This window comes from Priapulus caudatus, unplaced genomic scaffold (assembly GCF_000485595.1).
Source record: "Priapulus caudatus unplaced genomic scaffold, Priapulus_caudatus-5.0.1 Scaffold242, whole genome shotgun sequence".
NCBI classification, from domain to species: Eukaryota; Metazoa; Priapulida; class Priapulimorpha; order Priapulimorphida; family Priapulidae; genus Priapulus; species Priapulus caudatus.
In genome coordinates, this window is record NW_014577303.1 from 290,828 (window position 1) to 318,687 (window position 27,860).

A 27,860-nucleotide genomic window follows, 5' to 3' on the forward strand; every position below is an offset into this window, starting at 1 on the left:
GTGTGTGTGTGTGTGTATGCGTGCGTGCGTGCGTGCGTGCGTGCGTGTGTGTGAATGTGTGTGCGTGTGTGCGTGCGTGCGTGCGTGCGTGCGTGTGTATACGTGTGTGCGTGTGTGCGTGTGTGCGTGCGTAGACAAGTATAATCAACGTTTCTTGGATTCGAAAGTCGTCATGACCTTAACCGCAACTTGCAACCCTGAATTAATGTCTTCTCTCACATCGTTTTATACTGGCTATGTAGCGATACACGAACCGTGGCAGTAACACGTATGTTACCGTATAGGTAACTAACCTGATGACGCCATCGGTGTGTGTAACCGGCAGTAACGTTTTAAAAAGACATAGCAAGGAACAGCAACCGGAATTCGATTAATTTTATGCCACGATATTTTACGAGCGGCGCGGCTGCATATTATGAAAGACATAACTTGCTCCAATTGTTTATGAAATATAGATTGTTTAGTATACATCCACTACTACACGCCAGTTCGAGTATTATATACATAGTGTATATATAAAGTATATACATATACATATAGTATATACATCGGTGCTACTTAATTATAACAGAGAAAGTCCCTCAGTTCCATTGGTTTTGATTTCTGTTAGCCGGAATGTGGGCACGATCTCCAGACGGCATACTATCGCCGACGTAAAAAGCGAGATACTGATGAAGATGGACGTCGACTAACTACGCACCCACGGTCTGTCCCCCATGCGGGCGTCACGATCGCTGAGAACATAAGTCTATCGAGCGGGATTGTGATATTGACACAAGACGACATTCACGAAGACGCATGTGCGTATATGGGGAATTCGCTGTATTCATACAGCATTTCGGCACGATTTTAATAGTGAACCGATGCGTTTGCGTTTCGTTGCAGAATTTCAACATTTGTGAAATTGTTGCCTTAGTATAGAGATTCCCATATAGAATTTAAATGAAGCTATTTCAATAGTGTTCAGAGGGTTAGTCTATCGCATGATATAACTCGATCTATACGCATCGATTTATTGTTGTTCTTTTTTTTCAAGCAATTTATCTCCCGCTTCCTTCACCACAGTACTTCTCGTTAAATTGAAAGAGCTGCTCAGCCGTGTAACACGCTAGTAATCATGCGACATGTAGCATGTAGCTAAAGCATCGGCGTGGCCCCCAATGTTCTCGCTCACTCAACCACGGATTAACGAATACGGAGCATCGTTTGAATCACACATCAGTTTTGGCACTGTTGTTAAAATTTCGTTTATCGTACTCAAACTGTATAACATACGCGACAAATTTTATAATCACGAAGTAGATTAATATGCAGTCATATACATGCACCAGATTCGCGACGATCTGAAACAACGTGAAATATCTGACGTAGAATTATTTATAAGGCACCTGTCCAAGATCATGCGATCATGTAATGAAATCCCTACCATGCATCGCAACACATTCAATACGAACGCAACATTGAATACGTGTGACAACAATATTGGTGCAACTTTATTATTATGTTCAAATCAGAAAATATATGCAATGCAGTTTTCGTTACCAAAATGAGCAGAATGTGTAGAATTATTGTCATGTCGCGTCCTATTACCAGGTGTGTCCGTTGTTTAAACCTTTTAAATTTGCAAACCGTTATAAATGTCAGGACGCGTGGTTACTGCTCTAATAACCGAGTTTAGCTCAACAATGGCATGACAATCACTAAAACTACTTGCTTCATATACGTGCCTATTATTAGTGAATTCAGATAATCTGAGAAAAACCGGATCCTCGTCTACGTGTGGTAGTGACCGCAGACTTACGCTGATTATCACCATTGCTGTTATGGGCGGTGCACTTCTCATTACAACAATCACGAGCGTGGTCGGTTGCTTGAAGCAGAAATCCGTCGCTGCTGCGTAAAGGTAAATATAGTCGTATACGTCGTTATTGCAAGTATAGTAATTATGTCGCTACCTACACGTGTTACATAGTGCCAGACTTAGCCTTACCAGATACACGCATGTGACATATTTACATTTGCGTGAGGATAATGTCTACAGGTTGAGATTGGCGTGCGAGCATTCAAGCGCGCAAAACATTTCATGGTTTAGAAGAGGGCACGTATAAGCATGCAGCACATGTGTGTATGGTGGTCATTGTTCGCATAACGATACGATTTCGGCGACGGATTTCTATAGCCATCAATAACTGGTGATGTGTAGGCTTACTGTCAGGGGGATTAGTGCATGGCAGAGAAAGATTTCGAGAGTAGCTTGTATAGCATTTAGAAATACTGAGTCAGTGACTGCATTCCATTGAACAAAGTTGTTTCAGCTACTTGATATGTAGCTGAGCTCGTAATGCGCAGCGTTTTCTTCGCGGTTTAATTCTAAATTTAATTTCCACATATAATTACATTATTAAATTATACTTTTAAATTATATTAGACGCTTAATTTATGCTACCAGACAGCTCGCATAATTCACTTCTTATGGCGCCCGACTATACGAAATTTGCAGACATTTGTGCTGTAAAATAACGGACGCTGTCAGCTCCTTAATTACTTCGTCTCTCGCATGTACTAAAATTTAAAAAAACGCTAATTTCCAACGTCTATCGATATCCGCTTTACCCATTAAAAGTGAAAATTTTCCGCCGCAGGTCTAAATCAACACCGGTGCGCTATTTCGATCGTACCACACCATGCACCTTCGGTTCCACCACCGTGGTTGATGGAGATGCTGGATGCTGCTTGATTCGACACGACTTCTCCAAGTCGTCCAACTGATGAAGGGTGCAGTAGTTGGTCAAATCGGCACGCGACTGCTGTATACCAATTGCGCAACTCGTCAAATAATCAAATGGAAACAGTTGATGAATTCACCAACTGTACAACCAACGCGCGACGATCGGTGAACGATGCAGCTAAATCCAAGTAATATTACACCCCAATTGGCTCACCGTATACTCATTGTTACTATATAACATAAGAACGTATTAAAAAAAAAACACTAAATATAATAGCCAAAATAGTTCAACCGATTCCGTGACGAACATTAATAATGCTTTGCGCATATTGCCACAGGAAGCATCCACGCGTACTGTTGTTGTCAAGATGTCATAACACGTTTGATATACAGGTCCTTATAATTATGCCATATTTTTCGAAACGCAATAATATTCTAATGAACATTATCAGGAGTGAATAGTAACACATATAATCTGTAAGAGATCAATCAATAATAGATCTAATCTATAAGAGATCAATCAATAATAGATCTAATCTATTATTGTTCACTCCTGACATTACCATACTATTAAATTATTGCGGTCATTTTCATAATCTTTTTATTTTACTATATGATTTTACATTGTTTATTATTCAACAGATGTCCTTACTAGTCAACACATCCTTTGAGTTTACAGCGATTAGCAACTTTGGTTGAATCTTATCCACGAAAATATGGTTAGATCGGGCGCTCAGATAATAATTTTATAATTTACAATGATAAATATTCAACCTGTAATTAAGTAAGGATGTAGGCCTATACGGTATTATATAATTGCGGTCCTTGGAAAATGTGTATTCCAGATAACATTATTATGCTTTTCGAAGTGATATGTTATATTATTTGTTAATAAAATATTTTATATGATAATTGGTTCATTCTACGATGCTTTTGGTAATATCGCATGCACTAACAGTGCACCTCTTAATGACTACTCATATATATATATATATTACTTTCAAGACATGACAAATCCCATACCAGGAAAGTTTAGGGAAATCAGGAAATTGGTTCAGGTAGTATCAGAAACAGGTTTCGTTTTGTTGATATCAGTCTAAGGACGTTTTGTACATGCACTGCACGGTTGTTGCCAGAATTCGGCCCAATTTGATTGTTGCCAGTAAACGTCATAAAAGGTTATGGCACCCCTGCCTTCTCCAATCCCCTACCTCCTCATCTACATAGGATTCTCTTTCTATATTTACCTCTTCCCCTTATCCATATTTTGCTGCTTCTCTACTTACTCCACATTCTCTCTATTCTCATAAATTCGCGGTACTTGTCATCCAGAAACGATTGCAATGATTGTTCACACGATTCATATATATAAATAAAGTTCTGTTCGCTCTGCAGGGGCGGATCCAGGATTTTTGAAAAGGGGGTGTCCAGGAAGAAATAAAGGGCACTTTTTCCTGCTTAGTTTTTTTGGTGTTTTAAAAAGCTGCCGAAGGCCACTTAGGGTGGGTTTGGGGGACCTCCCCCAAGATTTTTTTTTTAAATTGGTGCATTCTGAGAGCATCTGAGCAGTAATTTTGATGTCTAGAATGCAAAAATTTATCAAATCCGGTTCCCCGGACGCCTGCGGACCCCTCTTTGCCCATTTCTAGGTTTTTATAACGAATTTACATATATATAAGTAAATCTTTATCAGAAAAACTAGCGCTAAACAAGATTTTTTTATGGAGACAATATAAGAGAAGTGTGTGTGTGTGTGTGTGTGTGTGTGTGCGCGCGCGTGCGTGCGTGCGTGCGTGCGTGTGTGTGTATGCTTTTTTCCCTTTTTTGTGGTAAAAAAGGGGGGGTCCGGACCCCCTCGACCCCCCTCTGGATCCGCCCCTGCTCTATACACACGCCGTCAATCGTCAGCTCGCGTCAAGTATAGATTATCCGCTTGCTTCATATAAAGAAGCCCTGCTCGCTCTATACAATACACACACAGTCCGTTTACTAGTAGCAATTAATGTTATAATACAACTGAAGTTTATGTCAGAATATATATACCCGCCTATCTTTGGTGTATTTATATTGATCGCCCGCGTACTTCCTGGCGCAATCACCACTCTGTCTATAAAGGGCATTGATATTTTGACGCGGGGTTTACACCGACTCCTCACAGAACGTCACAGAAGAAAATGCTCTGTGTTTATGCCCTGCCATTAAAGCGCCCACACTGCAATAGCGAAAACATGCTGCGAAAAACTACGATTCACGAATAGTTTAGAGGAATTTTTAGTTTTAGGGAACGTTATACCAAAATTCCTGTAAATATATAAGTCTACAATATGTTCAATGCACGGCTAGATAAAAAATCACTTTGCATCAGATTGAAATGCAACGTGTATTAAGCACTAGCTGCGTTTTGCTCGGAGGATGAATAAATGATATTGAAATGAATTGTAAATCGAGCAGCTGTAGAAGAATGATCAGTAACAACAGCAGCTCTACCGCTAATAGCCAAATGATATATAGTCAATAAATGTTTATTTCAAAATCGTCCTTATAAGCTCGTTTATTTTGTAGTTGTATAGAAATGATTATAAAAGCGATGGTGCGCGATTGTCACTATGCGAAATGCTCAATCTTTCTGTATGACAGGCCACGGTAAACATTAAACTTGCAAATATTTTCGCAATGTGTTGTTTTTTGTCATAGTATACTAAAGATAGAAACCTATATGCCTCTCAGAGACCGCTATCTTCTCACATCCATTACAACTGACAGCACTCGCGCATACATATGGCTACCTCAATTGATGCCGCTGCTGAGCGTAATGAGGAAACAACCAACGCTACTAGCTACAGGGTTATTATTCTACACAAAATCCTGAAATCATCCATGCATTTGCACACCTTGTCCGCGGGCGCATATAGCAGTATGGACCCGACCTGCTTATGTTGATCGTTTTTGTACATTCATGCATATTTCTCCGTCGCCGCAGGGCTGGAAATGGCTCGTCCCTAACGAACATTTTGTACGGTAGTTCTCAGGAAAATCATTGCCGCTTGACGCAAGTCGTTCAGAGTTAGAATACTCGATGTGCTGTGGCTACATCTAATCGCATCTCGAGATTTTTCCTTTTAGTGCTTTTGCTTTATCCTGCAGTTTTCGAGCCGAGCGCAGATTCCAGACGCACTATATATCCATCTATCTACCTATCACACGTGTACACGCGCTCAGCGCAATTATCGATTTTCTTCAGATAGCACCACTGCATGAATATGCTACTGCCTGTGTCAAGTCTTCCTCTTCTTGATCTTCTTCTTTATTTCCATATTCTCCACTACCCAGGACATCCAGTCTCGAGGACGATGATAAAACTATCACAATGTATTGCAGCAATGATGATTGCAATACATTGTAATATAATTTTATTATTATCAGCACACAGATAAAAAGCCTTCTTGTTACCACGCTATTCATGATAACTTCAAAACTTTACGATTTTGTATTTCTATACGGTGTTTATGCACTCACTATACATAGTAATGCTAGTGAAGCATTTCTGTGTTCTGCTGAAGTTATCAGATCCTGCTATTTAATGCATATTCATTACTATTTGGCAATTTCAGTGCCAAGAAAATGCATAAAATATATATATATATAAATAACCGTAACACTATAATAGCTAGCCATGGAAAAAATGGTAGGAAAAATAGCGGTGATAAAAGCGACACTTAATTAGATGTATGAAACAATGCAAAGTGCGTTATATATTAGTAAGAGCAGACGAAAGCACGCAAAATAAAAGAAAGGACAGAGGAAACACAGAAATAACGTCAGGTTTCCTCTAGGAAGTATATCTAAGACATAGTATAGACATGCATAGACTCAGTACCACAAATTTTCCTAGATTTCGGCAAGGTTTTCAACAATGTTCCTCATAGACCTATATACCCCACTGGATTAATTTCTTAATTTCCTGAGGTTAGATCACAAATCTTCTGATATGTTGATGATATAAAATATATGTCAGATGTCGTTGTGGTTATAATTATAAATCAGGCGCATTAAATTAAGAATTCTGTATGTCCGGGCCGGCTTTAGACATAAGCGAAACAAGCTACGGCTTGGGGCTCACAGCTCAGGACCTTGCCAAGTTCAGTTACATAGCCTTATTCTCGGTCAACAATAATTGCCAAATAGGGCTTCTACAGCTTCCCATAGCTTTGGGCCTCACCATGTCTAAATCCGGCCCTGCTGTGTGTGCTTAATTGGTCAAATATTGTTTCGCCTTTTAACAATGAATTAATCATCTAAGACCGATATCTCTACTTCTCTGCGCCTTTACGTTGCTGATGCAGCACTTTACACTTAGGCTAGCCACAAGTATTATATATATATATATCAAGAGTACATAATAGATCTATCTATCTCTATTATGTACTCCTTGATATATATATATATATATATATAATATATATATATATATATCCTCCGTTATATATTATATACCGCCAACTATATACTGGCGACCTGCGTTGGAATGCTCACACGCTTTATATTTGTAAAAGGCCACTCGCTCTTGGGGCATATTAGTCCGAGATAATTAGTCCGGCATATTAGTCCGAGATTCCTCTGACCAATGCCCACACCGACATTGACATCGGTATGGGCATTGATCAGAGGAATCTCGGACTAGGGGCATATATGGTACGTCGCCAACCAAAAGGATCCATTCAATTCAATCTGCAATTCCTCACTGGAACGCTCTCTCGTTTTCTGCAGTTCACACATAGATACAGAATAGAGATTATAAGTTATGTATGTATTATTATAGCTATGATATGATATTGAAACATTTGCTGCTGCTGTTCATGGTGTCAATGAATCGTACGTTATGACATTTAACTCATATATATGACTAGCTTCAAGAAACGGTATTGCTAGGTAGAATACGTATTATAATACGTATTAGAATTCGGTATTAGAATACGTATACTAAAATTCGGTATTAGAATACGTATACTAATACGAATACGTATTAGAATACGGTTAGAATACGTATATTGACGTCATGCATGTAGCCTATATTGACGTCAGTCACACAGCCTGGTCGTGAATATATGACGTGTTCTGCGTGAGGACGTGGTAACCACTTATCAGCAACACCTTCACAACAGCGGCGGAGAAGCTTTACCGTCTGTTCTGCTGATAAACGCCCCGTCTTCTTCCAATACAACACCGTATACGGTATAAGCATAGATAGAGAATACAGATTTGTTTACTTGAAATTGAATAACACCAAGATAACACGCAATAGAAATCAAATATATAACACAATTATCGAAAATGAAAAAGCAAAATTAAAATTAAAAATTAAAATGTACAATACTGTAAAATCACAACAAACAACGACATGAAAATATAATTACTTGAAAATCATACAAATAGAAAATAATAAAAATAACAAGAAAAAATAAACAAATAAATCAAAATAGAGGGCGATCAAGAGTATTGACCAATATGGCGGCGCCCAGTTCTTGGCGAATTTATTGTTTTGGTAGCCTTATAACGATTTTAATTGCGTTTCTATATAGTAGGGTAACCGTCAATGACATATTAAATGAAAGGCTACACCAGGTTACAACGGGTCTGCTCGAAGTTGAAATCAAGCATGCAGTACGGCCTAAAGTATCACCCAAAGTAGCAGTTGGGTTCGGTGCCTGTAAAGATTTATTTACTGATGCGTCAGAGCTGCTTGCGAGGCTCAATACTGAAATCCCTGTTACGCCTTTCCACTATAATGTACTTAATAATGTCACTGAGTTGAAGAGTACCTTTGCTTACTTTTACCAGCACGGTGCTGCAGCTGAGTGAGTAGTGTTTAGTGAGTTATGTTATTAAATTACAGTAAAACTCGCATAAGTCGACACTTTTGGGACCAGCATATTTGTGCCGACTTACGAAAATGACGACATACGCGTAAGTCGTCATTTTGTCGACTTATACGTAGGGCTCCCCTCCCAGGCGCCCGTCACCCCTACGCAGTCATAAACATACTCCACACACGACGTCAGTTCGCGCCACATACATAGCAGACATGAAACAATCGGGTCTGTACATCAATCGACACCGCTGCTGGCCATAACGCACGTACAGCGTACGCACTAGCGGCAAGCACGTACGGCACACGCTGGCTATCTGTAATACCTGCTGTTGATTACACGTTTGGACATTGCAGGCCATTTGCGGTGCATGTCTACCAAATTTTTTTGGAACACTTGCTGAAAAAATACGGCAATTCCGCGATGCCGTGCTCTGGAACAAACTAGTTAGTATAGTAGAATTTTCAGGGAGTCACGTGGACTCCTGCATTATTATGTCAAATCAGGGAGTCCGGCAGTAAATCAGGGAGCGTTTGACCTGGGACTCGCGTTAACTTCGCACCCTGCATTGGGCTGCATACACTTGGGAATCTGGAGGATGTGCAAGCTGAAAAATGCGCATTCCTTAGTACACTGCGCGCGCCATCGGCATTTCTGATGACGACTTACAGATGGGAAATTACTGTTGTTTGTATTACATGGGACCTGTCTGAGGGCGTCAACTTGTGCATAATGACGACTTATAAATGACGACTTAGGCGGGGCTATTCCAATGGATTTACTATGAGAGAAATTCGGGACTTTGACATCCATGACGACTTGTGCGAATTGACGAGTTAGACGATGACAACTTATGCGAGCTTTACTGTATAGTACTAATACTATATAGTTTAGTTTAATAGTTAATCAATAACTTATTGAGTAACATTGTTGTTACTAATAACAGTATCTTACTACTATAGTATTATGTATAGTATCATGAGTAAATAATCTCAAAGGAGTTTGACACATATTTGCTTGTGTTTTTACCAATTATCCACTTCAAATTTTGATAAAAAAAATGTATATATGTTCTTGAGCTTATTTCGTTTCCTTATTTATAGTCACCTATCTTGTACTGAATTCGGTTTATAGCTATTTACAATCGTATTGCAGTAAATAGTATTCAAACACAGTGTTGATTCAGAGGCTTTCGGCATGTTGTCACATCTATGTAGGTGTATTTTATGGAGCGATACTAGCGACAATTGCTCCAATCTTCTGCATGTGACTAAGCAGGGATGTAAGAGGCCTAGCTAATGCGTTATACACATAGTACGAGCATGCATGTAACAAGGGACCATATGTACACAATCACATTGTGTTTGATGCATATACATGTCTTGGTAGACTGTAGATGCATTGCAAGCTAATGAAATAAGTGATTAATGATATTTCTTGCTCGTGAGACCAAAACATTACAATGCCTGTCGAGTCGCATATGGGGGAGAGAAGCAGTTGTTGGTAGTATCACTCTACAAAGTATGCCTACATAGTTGTGACAACATGCCAAAAAGCTTCCACATCAATATTGTGTTTGAATACAATTTATAGCAATATGACAGGAAAATAGCTATAAACCGATTTCAGTACACGATAGGCGAATAATAAAGGTAGATAATAAGCTCAAGAACATGTACATTTTTGTTTTTATTCATGCCAAAATTTAAATAAGAAAATAGGGAAAAATGCAGGAAAATATGTGGCAAACTCCTTTGAGATTATTTACTCCTGATAGTTGTAACAGCAGTACTGATAACCTCTACCTATAAAACATATAACCCCACAGGGGATACAGTCACAGGGTTGTACAACTGAAGTTATTGGCTAAGACTGAAACAACTGCCAAAGTAGATCTTGCATCTCGTGAGTAATAATAACTTGCATTGAAGAAGTTGGGCACAGATTTTGACAATGCCACTGATAGCAAAGCACATTTAATACAGCTGTACAAGACTGTCCAAGTCAATAATGCACCACTCAAGTGGAGGTTCCTAGTGCAAATATGTTTGCTGCTATTGGGAATAATGTCACATCCAATTGGAAATGCAAATTGAAGGAAAATGATGCTGAATAGTGTAAATTTAACATGCTAGCTTGCTTAATCCTCTTTAACCGGTCAATAATTTTCTATGAATTCTTAATATTATTACCTATTCATTCAATGAAACTGAGAAAATGGCAGAGCAAAGGGCTATATGGATAAAGTTAATAATGATCAATTATAGATTTTGTTAATATCAAACATAGATAGTGTTAATATTAAACATTTTTATGTGTATCCTTGAATGGCACTAGTTTTAACTATGTAGTTCTTATCTGTATTTTATATATAAAATGGATGTACAATATATGATATAGGCAACAGTATGCAAAGCTAGCCTTCTAATTAATAATGTTTGTGGTAATGTCTCAAAGATGAGTTATTATTAAGACATGAAATGTTCCTTAATTAGAAAATCTGCAATTTCAGGCGCTTCATGTCAAATAGCACACTGTTCTCAGAGATGATTGCAATTGGAGCACAGCTGCCAGGTGCACACTGGGCTCTTGGGGGCAATGCCCCAGTGATGGCGTCACGATTTAATTTGGAGGGATGCGAGGTGTTGCTAGGCACAAAGATGTCAGAAGACCTTAAATCGTATTTTGACCCTAGAATAAAAAGTGAGTCAAAATTAGGTACTCAAGTTTACCCAATTGAACTTTACCTAAGTCATTAAATTTACTTTAGTAATTGTGCACTTTAGTTACTCTAGTAATAGATAATCATAACTTCCTCCACATGTGCAAAACATATTCCATAATAATATACGACATTAGAAATTTACCGGATTAGAATAACCCCTCCTCCCATCATAGTATTGGAGTGTCATTATTAGCTATTGTGCTTGCTGCAGTTTCAGGTGGAAATCTTGCTAGTGATGATATTCATCTGATATTGGAGTACAAATCTGGTGATAGCTGGGGCAAACTGACAGCTGCGAGGGCCAATAGGTATGAATGATTTGTCGACTACACAGACCATAGGTTTATTTTGCACAACATGGCATTTCCTTCTCAGTTCTGAATGTAACTGTGCTTGTACTTTTACAGGTTTATTGTTCACAGTGACCTGAACAACCCTACTATCAGTTCCTTAAATGACTTCACTGCTGAGCTAAAGAGTTTTCATCCACAACTGTTAGTAATTGGTGGTCTACAAATGATGGACAACTTTCCTTTCAAACCGGGTGCTTACACTTTACTATTGCTCAAGGGGTCGTTGTCGTAACAGGTACTACAGATATGTACCCGAGGTACATATATGTATACACAAAGTGTACCAGACTTGGACTACAGAAGTGTACCCTAACCCTAACCCTAACCCTAACCCGAACCCTAACCCTAACCCTAACCCTAACCCTAACCCTAACCCTAACCCTAACCCTAACTCTAACCCTAACCCTAACCCTAAACATACCTCATATAAAAATATAAACATAATACTAAACAACCTAAAACGACCTCGGGTACATATCTGTAGTACCTGTTACGACAACGACCCTTCGTGCTTTACTATTACATAAACATACCAATCAGCTTACCATGTATTTTTGCAATTCATAAACAAAATGGCAATTGAATGAAAATACCGAACGATAGGCGGTGGTGCTGTATGAAAAATTACTGCTGTCGTTCATTTTTCACAGATTGTGATGACAAACTGCTCTTTTAAATTGCAGGACAAAGACGTGAGATTTTGCAAAAGATCCGGAATACCATCCTGGATCTATCCTGTTGGACAAGGCTTCACTTTGAGATGGCTTCTTTCACTGATGAGTCACTTCTGCAGGACCTGGCTGAGTTGGTATTCCCATACATCGACTCGTTTGGCATGAATGAGCAGGTACATCAAATATTTTACTCTTAACTCAAAGCAAGCAATACTGTCATTGCGTGAACCCTTTTTTTCATTTTTGTTAAAAACAATGAATAGTGCACATATACTTGTGTGTTAGTGGTACTTACTATAGATGGTTGAACTTATAGATGCTTTAATTTTAGGCATGCATATCATTTCAACAGTCACGTTAATTGTTTTGTTAAATAAACTATTAGAACGGCGTCGTGATATAATATACTTGATTTTACGTGGATTGGCGAATGTTTCAGTATGATATGGTCAGGGGTGAATCTATTATTATTCACTCCTGATATGATGTTCAGTAATATATTTTAATATAATTATTATAATTATTATTATTATTAATTTAAGAAAACAATATTACCAATAACATGTAATGTTATTATATCAGGAACTTCCAAACCTCTATGCAGCTTTGTACAAAAAGAACATATCCTTGGTCTCTGACACTTATCCTCGGGTAGCAACTGTGCTCGACCAAATGCGTGAAGTGTTTCGTGTTGTAAACACGAGGCAGAACCAGCGAGGCTGTGAGCAGCATGCTCGGATACATGTGCACACACTTGCATATCAGGTATGTCAGTTGTTTGTGCGCAGAGATGATTGGCATTAAAGTACATTACACAGTTAAACCTGCTAGTAGAGACCTGGTAGATTTTACATCTTTAAAGTGTCCCAAAGAATTTTTGATAGTTTGTTATTAAATTTTTTTTTGTAATTATTGAAACACAAATTTTTCATGTAGTATTATTTAAACCTAGTTCAACTACAAAATATGCATTAAATGCAGATTTTCGTTCCCTTATAAATAGCGTGCCTAATTCTTATGAAACTGAATACCACCTGTCCAGTTGAGCTGCAGAGTTCTCTGCTACTCCCAGCAGAGTTTAACATCAATGAACAATAAAAATTATCACTTTTTAATTAAGAAAATAATTAAATGTTAATTAACCGTTAATGGCAACAGATAAAATGAAAGGTGGGGTTAGTATAAAGTTGCCCTTGCATCACGGCCTTGTCCATCAGGTCATCATGACACGACATGGATCTTCATGGAAGAACAACCTGGGCGCTGCTGCGAAGGCATCCCTCACTGCTAATCGGCACACATGCGGTTCTGGGGAGATCGATGTAGCCAAGGCTAGGCTCATCTTGGATAATTCCTTTGCATCGAGCAAACACGATGGCGGCAGACGTATTCACATCGATGATGGCAAACCAGTGTCATGCTGGAGAGAAGAAGGTGTTCACATCTGTGTGGCACCTGTACTAGTGTGCACTGAGGTGCTCCAGACTGCTGGTGGAGGCGACACCATATCCTCAGCAGCCCTCGCCTATCAGATATGAGGTTTGGAACTATAAATCAGTAAAACAGCTATTCAGCAGTGATGACATCAAATTTTTGATCTTAGAGTTGTACTCTAGATAATCAAAGAGTACTTTTGATTACATCTGTCCCTCTATAATATTGTGGGATATAAATGTGGTGGGAAATATTTATGGTATGCACCTTACCTCATGATACTGGGACCACAAGCCAGCGCTTCGTGATAAAATTTATAGCCAAACATATTACTGCACGTTTTGTGTGTAATCATATTTTTTTAGAAGAGGCCGATTTGGCAATCAGTACTTGGAATTATATCTTGTTGATCTGTTAATGCTATGACAATCGGTGTTTGTTAATGCACGTTATTGATCTTTGTGACAATCGTGGTTTTTTTAAATATTATTGATAGTTATGAAGAGAATGTTTTATATTGTATGTTTATGACAGTTCAATATATTTTATTGTTGATGACAATCATTATACGTTAATAATTTTGTGAAGGTGATTATCACAAGATACGCAACTAAACATACGGCCAAGGTTAAAAGTCATTCTCGTGGCTTTCAATGCAGTCATATATACCTGGTGAGCAATACAAATCCATTTACAAGTGGAATTTATAGCATTCTTGCAACATGACAATTGTAAAACTACCTAGTAGAAAAGATATACCAGGTACATGTATGTGTCTTTATGACACGATTGAAAACAGCACGTGATTATTTTCATTTGGTTGTGTTATATTTTATCTAAGTCTGTTGTGACTGTATGCATTCGGTTTATAATTAACTTTCACACACATTTCAAGTATTACTAAACTACTCGAAATATCATAAACATATGTATATTGAGAAGACAATAACAATATCATGGTAGCTTCACCTGATTTGTAGCAATGCATTATACCTTACCATAATAACAATCAATTCTGTCATTGAAGCAACAAGCCGATTTATCTGACGCTTATGCATGCTAAATTGTAAACAATTATTCATTTTACACCAGCTACGCCATAACATTTCTTTGTAGCCTTGTTATCTACACAACGTATAATGGTCAGAATCATAAATTGAAATGTGTGTCTAAATCTTGATATCTAGCAAGCTCGTTTTCCGACACTGATGGTACCAGGTTTCTCAGTGCAATTCTAAAGTCCGACTGGTTGACTGTAACTTGGATATCCTCTTCTTTTAGTGTGCCTTCAATAAAAACATTAATTACTATCAAAAATGTTTTATGTTAAGTTGTGAATACGAAATGACACCTTTGGACTTACTACAACTGGAGTTTGAAAATACTTGTGCATCGTTCCATGGTTCATTGCATTAATGGTATATATGTCACACTTGTCTACTCATTTCCTCAACTATAGATAACATCAAACATTGTAAGTGCATGAGACTAATGAGACTAGAAAGGTGCAACTTCAAAGCAAGTAGAAACTAATATTTCTATGCACTCACAGAAGCACTTGCTGTGAAAAACTTCATTACATTGCTCACATGTAAACCTCCCCTTCCATGAAGATAATAAACCTAAGTGATTAAAAGACGAGCCAACCTCTCTCTAATTCATCCATGTTCCTAGTAATGGCATGTAACATGGAGTCAGAGCACAAGGCATAGAAATCTGCTCCTGTCAGATTGGCTGGACAGTCGTCAACAATCTCACGAATATCAACATCTTCAGAAAAATTGAACCTGCAAGATAAATGTACGTTTTGAACACTGAAAATGTTCACATTCATTGGGGAATAAATGACACCTCCACTGAGAAATATAATTATTCGGTTACATGTGTGTGTTTCATAGTTTTAGTGTGCTGTACGTGTATCAGGAGCGTCATAACATAGACGGTAATATGAGGTTATATTATGATGCTCCCGTTTGTATGGTACCTCCTGTCTCTTAGATCTCAGTCTTCTATCTCTACCTGCCGTATCATAGTGTTCTGCATGGCCCTGCAGTGTGTATCACAGTGTACTTTCTTCTATAACAGTGCCATCCCCATTTGCACTATGTCCAAGTATCCTGACACTGGCAGATGCCCCAATACAATGATTCCTGTAATACACATCCCAGCATCCTACCCCTCATGCAAGGCCGACTACCCTGACTGGTCCCTTCACACAAGCCACAGTGACATACTTTCTGGTCAGTGCCGTTAGTATCTTTAACTGGTCAGCCTTGTCACGGCTCACTCCCACGTAGACTAGTTTGTCGAATCGGCCCGGCCGCAGCAGGGCAGGGTCCAGCAGATCTGGGCGATTGGTAGCAGCAATCACAAACACACTACTAGTCTTCACTAATCCATCGAGCTCTGCAAGCAGCTGTGACACAACCCTGCACAAAACATTTAATGAGTCTACAGCATCTATTAAAATTTAACCATGTGCTGGCTACTAATTGTTCTAAATTGTCACACGTGATTAAATATGGCTTGCAATTAGCTATCATTGACAGACTATTCTGTCAATTAGCGGCCAGTTTTTTTAAAAGTGTAACATTAGAACATGGAATAATAAAACAAATAGCAAATGTTATTGGTTATGCCATTTACAGTATATTCTGTAGTGTCTTGAAATTTTGGGAGAATCATTGGGATATGTGCTGATTACAATATCACATGGACTCCTACTACACATCTATTACAAATCTACGCATAATGGGCTTTATGAAAGAACTAGAATTATTAGATTTAAAAATAAGACTAGTCAATGTTCTGTCATGATCTATCCTACACCCGTCCTGGCCATCATACTCCATGGGCGATTATTGCCATTATATGAAAACTTTACTCGCATGATTTCTACACATGGCTAAATTACAGATTATTCAGAATGAGAAAAATTTTCTGTCTTCTGCCCACCTGTCAGAGACGCCACCGGAATCACCACTGCGCCCTCTGTTAGGAGCAAGAGAGTCGAGTTCATCAAAGAATATGACAGAGGGAGCGGCAGTTCGTGCACGGCTGAACACTGCAACACAACTGCTAAGGTTATAATGCTAGGCTATGCTTATAAGGCTATACTGCTAAGGTGCCAATACGTACATAGGGAAAAACGTATAACCTTTGCTATGTATTAACACACCCAATCCAAATGTCAATCATACCCCCATCTAGGCAGTTTTCTCATGAGTACTGTCCGTGTGTATGTAGACTGCTTGATTGCATGTGTATGTAGACTGCTTGATTGCATGTGTATGTAGACTGCTTGATTGCATGTGTATGTAGACTGTACAGTATGATAGCATGATTGTATGGCATCTGCTAATATAATTTCTTAACATGCTTAATGAAAATTATTTTGTTCGAACCTCTTGTAGCTGCTTAGTTTTAAAGGAAACAATAAGGATATCTTAAGATTTTCAAAGAAAAAAATTTGGAAAATTACAACAGGTGTGGAAAAGTGAGAAGTACAAAGACAAACGAGAATTATAGGTATGCCTAAAAGAATAAATACTGTCATCCCATTAACATCGTTTATGCTGAAGTGCTTTCTCGTTACCTTCTCGAACGTTCTCCTCACTTTGTCCAACATACATATTGATCAGCTCAGGTCCCTTCACACTAAGAAAGTTAAGCGAGCACTCGGTTGCGACAGCCTTGGCGAGAAGGGTTTTGCCCGTCCCTGGCGGTCCATAAAGCAGCAGCCCAGAACGTCGCATCCCAGCAGCAAACAACTCTGGTTGACGCAGGGGAAGCTGAATCGTATCCAAGATGGCGGTCTTGGCATCAGTGAGCCCTCCTACATCTTCCCATGTGACGTTGGGAATCTGCACAACAATTTCTAGTTCAGAATAAATCATTATTATCAGCCCATGAAGCCACTTATTCATATACAACTGCTAATTACATCCACATCTGCATTTACAGGCTTCAATGATTTCTAATGAATCTTGAAAGCAATCTGTGACAAATAAACATACAAAAATGATTGCATACACTAAGAAAACTGTGATAATGAAAGCATTAATCTTTGTTTTACCAAAGTTTTAGTTTGCTTGTAGAAGCTAACTACATGAGCCAATATTTTACGAGTGGGTGTATAAATCTGCATATATCTTGCCTACAATACAGATCTACATCTCCTATGATCTATAATGGGTGTGACAGGTATATGTAATATGTCACCTGTAGGGCTTCACCAATGGCAGTTCCTCCGAATTATAATGCATATAAATACTATGCATGAAATGAAGCTTCTTTGTAAAGATCTTATGTTTTAAAAAGTATCAACTGCTTTAACACCTTGGGTGCTCCAATCACGTCTGCATGTGCTGCCTGAAGCTGGTCCAAGGCCATCTCAAAGTCAACAGCTCTTACACTAACACCGGCGAGTCGTATACTCTCCTCCTCCGCCTCTGTCAGTTGCGTGTGCTGATGAGTGCTGAAGCAAGGGCACATACACCTCTTGCAAGCGTATTATCCAACTTTCTATTTCATATTTTCTAGGAGCATACTACGCGAATTGCTGTAGCATGAGATTTATCTACAATTAGTGACAAACTTAGGAATTTAAACTTGATGTAATACATGTGTTTTACTGCCTACTGCCGGTGAGGGTCCAAGCCATGTTTAAGAAATTATAACGACCCAAGCATCTGAGTATGTGTGTGAAAAAGTATGACATGCACATGGCAGCTAAGGATATTCACATAAAACTTGAATATGCATGTTAATTGCAGCCCACCTTCCATAATTGTCTGAACAACATGTATACACACCATGCAGAGAGGACCCTCCTATAAGCTGCTCTATTTGTTTGGGCTACCAGAGCACAAAGATCACCAAGCACCATCCCAGCAGTTCTCTGAGCTAGGTGGAGCACAGACACATTTTCATGGCAGATTGTCCTCATTGCCAGTAAAGCATGAAGAATATCTGCCCTCTCTGCTTCTGACGGCACCTGGAAGAGGCAGTAAATAAATATGATATCAACATAAGCATGGTCAAAACATATAACTATGATTTAATTAAATCATTATTATGAGGCTCATACATTGCAATATTTAACAGTGATGATTTTATGAAGAGTTCCTCAGGTGAACTGGATCTACCTTGATGACCACTTCATGTAGAAAAGCAGAAAAAAATTCTGCTGGCATGTGCCTAGGATCGCTGGTTGTTCCAACTATGATGACTGGGTGACTCAACCTCAATGACTGGAAGCTAGACAACATCTCTACAATACTGCCTATCACTCTAGGATCTGTAATCATAAGATTTCACAAAGCAAATTCATTTTACTAACCTGCAAAAAAGCAATATGTAAATTGTTATAAAATAATATAAATATGGACTGTTATGTTGAGATTATGCTGAATGAGAGTATGCAACATACAGAGTACAGTGTGCAAAACATGGCGCATTAGCGGCATTACACGACGTAATTGGAAAATATCATTACCATCACTAGTCCCCTCTCTGTCCTTGCTGATTATGTGAATATTCCTGAGTAACAAAATGCACGGTGCATACAGTTGTGCCCTGTTGAGTACATTCTTCATTTTTGCCTCACTGGATGCTGATGTCTCCCCGTGCAACTCGTAGCAATTCAGCTAGACGAAAATATAGATTATCATGCTATCAGGAGTGTATAATGACAAATTTGTCATTATACACTCCTGATGCTATTTACTCCTGATGCTATTCATTCTTATATAGCATGATTATCACATATTAGCATGATTTCCAAATTTATCTGTATATCACACTGATTATCACCATAATCATTTTTACTATATGGAACCTAGAAGTAATGGTAAAAACACTACACACAGTAAACAACTGCTGCTCGAAAATGAAGACCCAACTTGATTCCACTTCAGGAGCAGCATTCCCCAAACTGGAGCCTAATAACAAACTACCAAACCTACTATCTACCAAAAGTAAAATCACAATGTTATGTACGCAGCTTAAAGAAAGTGGAGCAAGTTGCTCAGACGCTCAGTTGCTGCTCGAGGTGTTCAGGAAGTTGAAGGACTCATAGTTTTAAGTTGCTTAAGCATAGTTAAATACCTGATAGATGTGCATGTTGAGCTGTTTAGCCACGGCTTTAACCACGGTATTTTTCCCAACCCCACGTGGCCCAGTCACTACAATAGTGGGTGCCACTTCACGGCACTCGCACCTGTGGTAGATGTATAGTCATGGCTAGTATTAAATTCTCAGCCTTATCTTACCACTCATTGTGGAAACTGTGCAGCAATGTTACAATTAGAATACAGTCCAACCTCCTTTATCTGGCCATCCGTTATCCGGAAATCTCTATTAACCGGCTGCGATCTCGCAGTGTATGTTCTCTGTTTTTCATTCATTTCCACCTAAAAATCTTGCTCAAAACTCGCTCATCAAAGCTCGCTCAAAACTTGCGCGATGTATAACCAACCGTACGTGTGTTTGCGTGTGCGCGCGCGTGTGTGTTGTCCGCTCGTGTCCTCTATGCCTCCGGTAAAATTTCTATTTTATTTCATTTTATTTCCATTTCAGATAAACCATAAAACACGACAGTTTGTTACAAATAATCATAGCAACGAGTAAATACATTATCACATGCATAAACTCTACTGAACTGCTTAGAAATGCTGTGTTTGAGCATAACTCTCATATCCGGCCAAATCCCATATCCGGAAGGGTGCCGGTCCCGATGTGGCCGGATAAAGGAGGTCGGACTGTATCATTATTATGATTGTAGCTGAAATGAGTTATAGATGTAGGTGTACAACAGCATCCAGTATTTAATTTACCTGTTGTGCAGATGAGGCAGAATTGCATTCATTAACTGCTGACTATACTGAACTAAGCCTGCTGGCATGGGCCAATCCCACATTACATCAGATCCTTCTCCAGTAAGATAGGTTTTCATCAGCATTGGCACAAAACTCTGCACAGTTCCAGCCTGTCAACAGATTCACCACACTATAATTATAGTCTGATATAATGGCAAAATGTATGGGTCAAAAACTGAGAAATCTAGGAGTCTATCAAGGAATCGGGAAGTCGTGCTTAAAATCAGACTGATAGAAAAAATATTGTGGCCAGTGCTCTGTCAATGTATGTACAGAAAGATAAATAGGTCGACTCTTGACTGGTCTAGTCACTGCCCTCTCAACATCAGTCACAATCATTCTGCAGCTATCACTTATCCATTCATGTTTGTCCAAAAACGACACTGTGCACAGATACATTGTGTGCATAATATCAGGGGGTTAGTAATGACAAATGTCATTGACAATGTCAAATGACATTTGTCATTATTAACCCCTGATAATATCATGTGCCAAATGACTGATTCATGTGAAATGTATATGAGTGTATGTACGTGAGTATCGGACCCACGAAATTCTGCTAATTTTGAAACTGAATAAACATGGAAAATGTAAAAAAAACAGATAACCATGCCAATAATTTAATGATCAAGAGCACAGAGAAGAACATTCACCTGAAACAGTGACGTGTGTTGAATATCCACTAGGGCTGCTGGTTGGTAAGGAGTATCAGAGAGTGGAAGTAGTTTCATGACCTTGAAGTATACAGCTGGAGATCTAAGAGAAATACATGTTATTTAAAATCTAATGTTATATTTTCACTTCTAATAAAAGAAATGCACTTTATGTTAGAATGCATGGGCACACCAATTTATCAATCAATATTGCAGAAATGAAGGAGACATAGTTGAGCAACATACCTGGTAGATCTAGTATCTTCTGCTTGCTGAATAGATTCAGTCTCTGAAATGATCACAATTAATGACAAACAAGTGCCGCAGTGCGACAGGGCTCATCTGGTGTCTGGTGTTCTGCTGATAAATTCATTTGTGCATAGCAAGATGTCTTATACATAAGTCTTCTTTATTCTTGTTTGACTTTCGTAGCCAATTCGAACAAATATATCAGCTACACTTTCGCACCCACCTAATCTCTATGCATTGCAGACACATGTGCATTGCATGTTGGCAGGCAACAATTATGATTAGAAGCGTGCCAGCCATGGGCTGCCCGAGAGAGTATGTTACTTTGAGGTTAAAAAATATCAATATAATCATGCCCAAATATAATGCTTGTGTCGAAAACCTTTCGAGTTCAATATTCAGACCAAGTGGTTATTTTCATTTAATTAAAAGCCATTGTATGATTGCTGGTTGTATACCATTATCGGCGCTATACTTGTGAGGTTCAGCGTTAGTTCAGGTTCTTAGTGAACAACTATTAAGATGCCCTCAAACCAGCTTAAATTTTAATGCTGCAAAATTGTTAACTTCATCATTCTGTGACCCTAGAGAAGATATCTTTCATGAAATGTGTAATTTTTATTTGCAATAATAATTTCTTATTATTAATCAAAACAATACCTTAATTCGAGCTTTTGCTTTTTCCTGAACAAGCTGCGATGGGTGTACATTAAAGTTAAACCACAGTAATGGTGACATGTATACAATCTTGTCTTCTTCCATGTTTCTCCCAGTTTGTGTTTTTCTATTGCATGTGACTTGACACTAGTCTCTTCTGGAACAGTGATCTAGGTATATCGCATAATCTCTTGTCTTCTACGTTCACCGTTTTCTGTTTTATCCCATGGTTAACATCACTACTAGATAATACTTCACTGTTGAAGGAGCAATGCTCTATGCATTCTTTTGATTGCAGTTGAGGATGAGGTGTTAGCTCCATTGGTTCCGCACTCCACTTGAATGTAATTTCTCTATAACTACCCAAGATCCATTAGTAATTCGTTGCTCATTCAAAACTTTGGAAGTGACTCCAATTACATGCCCATTCATTCTTTAGAGAGGTATCACACAATCCCTGGTTCAGGAAAGACTGTGGCATAATACAAGGGTGAAACACACCGTTTTTATTCAACAGATTGGGGCACAGTTTCACTGACAACTGAGTGTGTAATCGTCAGATGAAATCTGGCAGATTCAGCTCATCTCCAACCTGGTCACCTTTACAAGTCGTTTGAGTCACATGTTGACAAGGAAGCCATGTTAGTAATACAGAATCTTTTCAATTTCCAGGTCTGAATTGTCACAGCATTCATTAAATGCAATGGAGTGATGATGATCTCTGACTTCAGAGTTAACAGCCCCCTGATTTTGCGCTCACAATCAAGAACGACAGTATCGAAAAATCTAGAATCTGTGAAATGTCGTCTTTCACCAGAAGTCCAGAGATTGGTGAGAGCAACACGTCACCCTTTGCGACACAGAACTAAACCTTCACAGACAGAAGAAAGAACCCAGTCATGAATTTCTGTCGACTTAAACCACGAGAATACACTATCAGACTTTGCAGCAAGTACGACCCTTCTAGGGCAAACATATTCACAGACGATTATAATCGACAGAATTCATTACAGTGAAACCCCATAGTGGCGTAGAACATCTCTCCGTGCACAGAACATGTAAATCTTGAGGATGAGAATAAGTTCATCTACTGAATATGCGTATTACTCGTAGACGTTGTCGTAATGTGTATTCACGTACTTATCACTTCTCCACTTTGATACAGTGTAGGTGAGCGAATAGACACGAGAAAGACCAACTTTTTAACATGGTCACTATCTTAATAGAAACAATACACTTCGTCGCTAGATTCTTTCCAGAAAATTCCGTGAGAATGTTCTTTAGGAATACCGATATGGAGTGGGTGATGCCCTATTTTCAAAAGAGAATACAACGCTTGAATTTCCCATGAAGACATATAAGACTACGGCGCAGAACATCTTAGCCAAGGGACTTCGTAAAACTACGCGAAATGACCTCTTAAAATTATTATATTATTATTAAATCTTTTTGGGCATATCAATCAAATACAAAACATATGTATCTTGAAAACAGTCTTTTTTTTATGAAAAAGCATTCTAATAGATATGTTGAGCGTTAAAATAATTAACGCATTTTTGAAGTTATAGCAAAACAACGCGTATATGGCGCTATCCGTGTTATACCGTGTGACCGCGGTACTAAGATTGATGTTTTGTTGCACTTGGACTCTTTGAAAACTAATTATATATTTTACGAAGGTTACGATGAGTATATGCCTAGGCTACTAGGGGCCTACAACACAAATAAAAAATAAAATACGAAACGGACAGTAACTGGTTTGTACAATTAGTTATCTCGATATTTGGAAATCACACCACGTCATTGCACATTGATGATTCGCCTAGGGAAGTTAGAACAGCCACAGCACTCAGCAGCAAGTATTTTAGAAGTTGGAAGTAATTGGGGCAAATGAAGACTTTCAGAAATCTGAAGGAGTCATGAACATAAGTTATGTCACTTATGACGTTTCACAACATAAGAAAGAATGGATAAAAATATGTAAAAGAGGCGTATTTAAATACAGTAATTAAGAGAGATACCAATACCATAGGCTCTGGTGAGAAATACACAAAATAAAGAATGATAAACCCGAAAGCTATGTCAAGTATAAGTATAGCTAAATTTACTATGAGCTACAAGCTATAACTGTCATTTGATGATCGCATGCTTTGTGTTAGGATATTACTTATAGGTGTAACGTACTCGCATGATAAAAGCTTTAAAAAGTGTATTAAAAAATAACTACAGTAATGATAATATGTTGGATTTGTGTGAACGACAAGCGAAAAAAGTAAACATTGGAACATCTATACTCATGTAAAATTGAAGGTAACTAGTAGCGGGTATCCGTATAATAAAGGGACATTGAGAAGTAAGAAGATTGGAAAAGTGATGACTCCGAAAATACTAAGAACCCAGGACCTAAGAATATGTTAGAGAAGGCATAATCAACTTAGAGAACAGCCCTAAAATACATCTATGCTACAGAATTGTAGATCAGAATTTCGCTTAAATCTATAGCATTCGCACCGCCATTCCAACGAGCAATCTGTGCCTGTGAACATACAAGAGAGGACCCCCATAAGATACAAGCTACCACAGATAACAAGGCCCATTCTGACTCTTGCACGTCGTGACATCGTAGTAGAACATTCTCATCTGCGATACTGAAGTAGTGAAACGAGAAGTAACTTGGCTACCGGTTATAGCGGGTGTCACGGTCTGAGATTAACTCTTCTAAGCTCTAGGTACTTCATACGGCCCACGTACAGTTGCCGGCAGGCTATAGAACATTTTTAATGCCCAAGGTTTCATAGTCTGCACCTGACCTGTCTCCCATCTCAATGTCTCCCATGAAAATGGCTCACAAAACGCAAAAATGATCGGCTGCCATGTGTTTTCTACATTTCGGGTGACGTCACGCACTGTACACAACCAAGAAATTCCAAAAACGAAACAGCAAGTCGTGCTAGCACCCATTCATTGAGGAATAAATGGCATAAATACAATACATGGTGTAAAGTTGTGAATAATTGTTTACAAAGAATACGGTGAGCAATGCTCCATGTGAACCGATCATTTTTGCATTTCTGTGAGCCATTTTTTTGTGCGAGACAGGTGCAGGCTACTGATAACCTGGCACTACAATGTTCTACTAGCCCCTGTGTCAACTGTCACGCCGCGGCTATAGTTTACTACTAAGCTAAGATTACCCCAGTCCTGAAATTACCCCAGCACCTCGTCGTGCCGCATTGACGTGACGCATGGTCGCAGTGAGCCGCTGGATTAATAAGACCGGCTGCGGCCACAGTCCTGAAATTAAGTCCTTGGCAGGTAGTAGGGTAAATTCAGACTGGGTGATCTGCAGAACCGGTCCTGGAATCGGTTCGCCCGCAAATTATATCTTAAATTCATATATTAATCCTGGTGCCGCATACGGCAGTAAATTCAGCACTGGGGTAATCTCGAGACCGGCTGGCAATTGTTCGCACACTGCAAGTTATCGATCCTTAACCCTGGTGCCTAGGTAGGCGGGCTAACATTCAGACTCGAGCGTAATCCTCTAGACCGGTCTGGCAAAATTGTCCGCTAGCAAATCACTACCTCTTTTAACTGGCGGGGCTGCCCTAATAGGGGGTACATTCACGACTGGGGTAATCCTCAGCACCGCTCTCGGTAATGTTCGCGCAAGTTATATCCTTAAACCTGGGTGCTGCAGTGAGTATGCGGTAACAGTAGCAACCTGGGGTAACATCTCAGACCGGCTACGAATTGTTGCTCGCAGAATTATAATCTATACTCTGGCCAGTCGCCATCCAGCGCGGGTAACATCAGACTGGGGTAAATCTCAGACCGTGACACGCGGCCACTGTGTTGACCGGTAAAAAAGAGCATTTGACGACATGCGCGATGTGCACAAAACTGAAACACAAATTACAGAAGTTTTGTTTGATTATGCAATTTTGTCTCTGAATTTCAATGCTGTTTCTGCACATGATGCGGGCATTCGTGGTTGTGTACTAGAGGAGTAATTCTCAAACCGGCATTATGGAACAGTTTATAACTAATAATAGGTCGAAAACTAGAGTAGAGAAAGACCTAGCTTGGCACTGGACTTGGACCATTTCACACTTTTTTTTAGCCGATCAGTTTTATTTTTAAAACGTCTAAAGTGCATGTGCCGTGGCAGCCTTTAGTGCTGTGGCCATGTGTGTGTAGCCCCTTCGCTCTTGCCTAGTGAAGATTTCTGTAGCTAGTAAGTATAATTAACTAATACAGGGGTTCTCCCTACGTTGCGCAAACGGGACGCCGCGCGCCCCGTTTGGGGAACCCCCCCTGTTTCCAAATTCTTGCGGCCCCCGTTTAAAATACCTCCGCCCCCCGATTAAATTCCACCACACATAAAAGTTTGACAGCTGGGGATCGAATCGTCAATAATTTCCGATTCGACCGAGACGCGCACCGACGCGTGTATTTTTACGTACCACGCATGCAACTTGCAGACCATACAAATGTTACAACGAGTTAACCTGTCCCCGAAGCCCAACACTAAACTGTACACCGACTCGGCTATCTTATATATACAAGAACCAATACGTCTAATGGTGGTGGTGCGATTACGCATTAATTTAAGTGGTACGGTACACAAAAACGACCCCCCCTGGACCCCCCTAGTTTCCCTCCTCCCCTTTCCCCCCCTCCCCCTTCCCGCTCCCCTCCCCCTGCCCCGTCCCCCTCCCTCCCCTCCCCCCTGTTTCAATTCATCCCTGGGAGAACCCTGTAATATTAATATAATAAAGTACGTTATTATACACTTCAATCAAATTTATACCACCAAGGTTCAAACACACCGTTGTAAGCTATGCCGGTCATAATAGCCGGCTCTGGTGTTTGGCCGACCGGTCCAAGACGCAGCTTTACAATAACATTTCTTCGCGACCGGCACGAAAATGATTGAAAGTTGTATAAAATTACATTCAAAGTGTTGGAGCAAATTTCACAAATAACCACACCCTGATACACTTAGAATTAATTTAAAAAACAAACCGAGTTTTAATCTCAGCATAAGTTATGCATAAAATCATCGCCTATCACAACCCTCGTATCAGCGGCCACAGTACATGCAGGTATATCTGCACCATATTTCTATCTCCATAACTAAATTTATGCATATGACGCAATCACTGATATTATGCCGCATCTAAAATTCTTAGGCCTTATCAACCTTGATAACTATATATATAGTGTATATAGTAATATATATATATAAATACAGGGTGCAAAATTAACGCGAGTCCGAAGTCAAATACTTCCTGATTCTGACATTCTTCAGGAGTCCGTCGTGACTCCCTGATAAATTCTGGCTAAAATAGTAACAAGTTCGTTCCAGAGCATACGGCCTCACGGAATTACCGCATTTGTTTTCAGGCAAATGTCCAAAGAAAATTTGGTCATCAGACGGCATCGATGAAACTTAAAATACGCACATTGTTATGCGTTTATTGTTTGCTTGTGATTTTAGTTTGTTGAACTCAGACGCGGACTCCCTCATTTCGCTAGCGGACTGCCCTCTCTTTTGAGGGCAGGGTGACCTTCTCCTTGTTCCAATAAGTTTAAATTCTACCCGTGTATACTATATATATATATATATTGATATAATA

General features: G+C 39.2%; 2 protein-coding genes and 1 long non-coding RNA gene across 4 annotated transcripts in view; 2 read left to right on the forward strand and 1 right to left on the reverse strand.

Annotated features, from left to right (window-relative positions):
* The first annotated feature begins 660 nt into the window (after positions 1 to 660).
* Positions 661 to 3,219, forward strand: LOC106807910. Its single transcript, XR_001393721.1, has 3 exons — positions 661 to 800; positions 1,738 to 1,903; positions 2,643 to 3,219. It is a non-coding gene; the product is annotated as an uncharacterized LOC106807910 (long non-coding RNA).
* A 4,992-nt stretch (positions 3,220 to 8,211) lies between these two features.
* On the forward strand, positions 8,212 to 14,700 carry LOC106807911 (ADP-dependent glucokinase-like). 2 transcript variants are annotated; one of them, XM_014810422.1, is made up of 7 exons: positions 8,212 to 8,270; positions 11,108 to 11,298; positions 11,532 to 11,628; positions 11,728 to 11,864; positions 12,357 to 12,520; positions 12,930 to 13,112; positions 13,565 to 14,700. In XM_014810422.1, exons 2-7 carry the CDS (start codon positions 11,115 to 11,117, stop codon positions 13,883 to 13,885), a joined length of 1,086 nt encoding a protein of 361 aa, XP_014665908.1. In that variant the 5' UTR covers positions 8,212 to 8,270; positions 11,108 to 11,114; the 3' UTR covers positions 13,886 to 14,700. The 2 variants fall into 2 exon arrangements, with proteins under 2 accessions (XP_014665908.1, XP_014665907.1); XM_014810421.1 differs by having other exon boundaries at positions 8,223 to 8,583.
* LOC106807907 (peroxisome assembly factor 2-like) overlaps positions 14,643 to 27,860 on the reverse strand; it is a 19,942-nt gene continuing 6,724 nt past the window's right edge. Inside the window, exons 6-18 of the mRNA XM_014810419.1 lie at positions 21,559 to 21,601; positions 21,313 to 21,415; positions 20,618 to 20,769; positions 19,890 to 20,001; positions 19,279 to 19,429; positions 18,929 to 19,080; positions 18,596 to 18,777; positions 18,120 to 18,258; positions 17,377 to 17,644; positions 16,737 to 16,845; positions 16,016 to 16,210; positions 15,429 to 15,568; positions 14,643 to 15,067 (exon numbers count right to left, since the gene is read on the reverse strand). Coding sequence (XP_014665905.1) covers positions 14,931 to 15,067; positions 15,429 to 15,568; positions 16,016 to 16,210; positions 16,737 to 16,845; positions 17,377 to 17,644; positions 18,120 to 18,258; positions 18,596 to 18,777; positions 18,929 to 19,080; positions 19,279 to 19,429; positions 19,890 to 20,001; positions 20,618 to 20,769; positions 21,313 to 21,415; positions 21,559 to 21,601 — 1,883 coding nt within the window. The 3' untranslated portion in view covers positions 14,643 to 14,930. The remainder of the gene's footprint in view (positions 15,068 to 15,428; positions 15,569 to 16,015; positions 16,211 to 16,736; positions 16,846 to 17,376; positions 17,645 to 18,119; positions 18,259 to 18,595; positions 18,778 to 18,928; positions 19,081 to 19,278; positions 19,430 to 19,889; positions 20,002 to 20,617; positions 20,770 to 21,312; positions 21,416 to 21,558; positions 21,602 to 27,860) is intronic.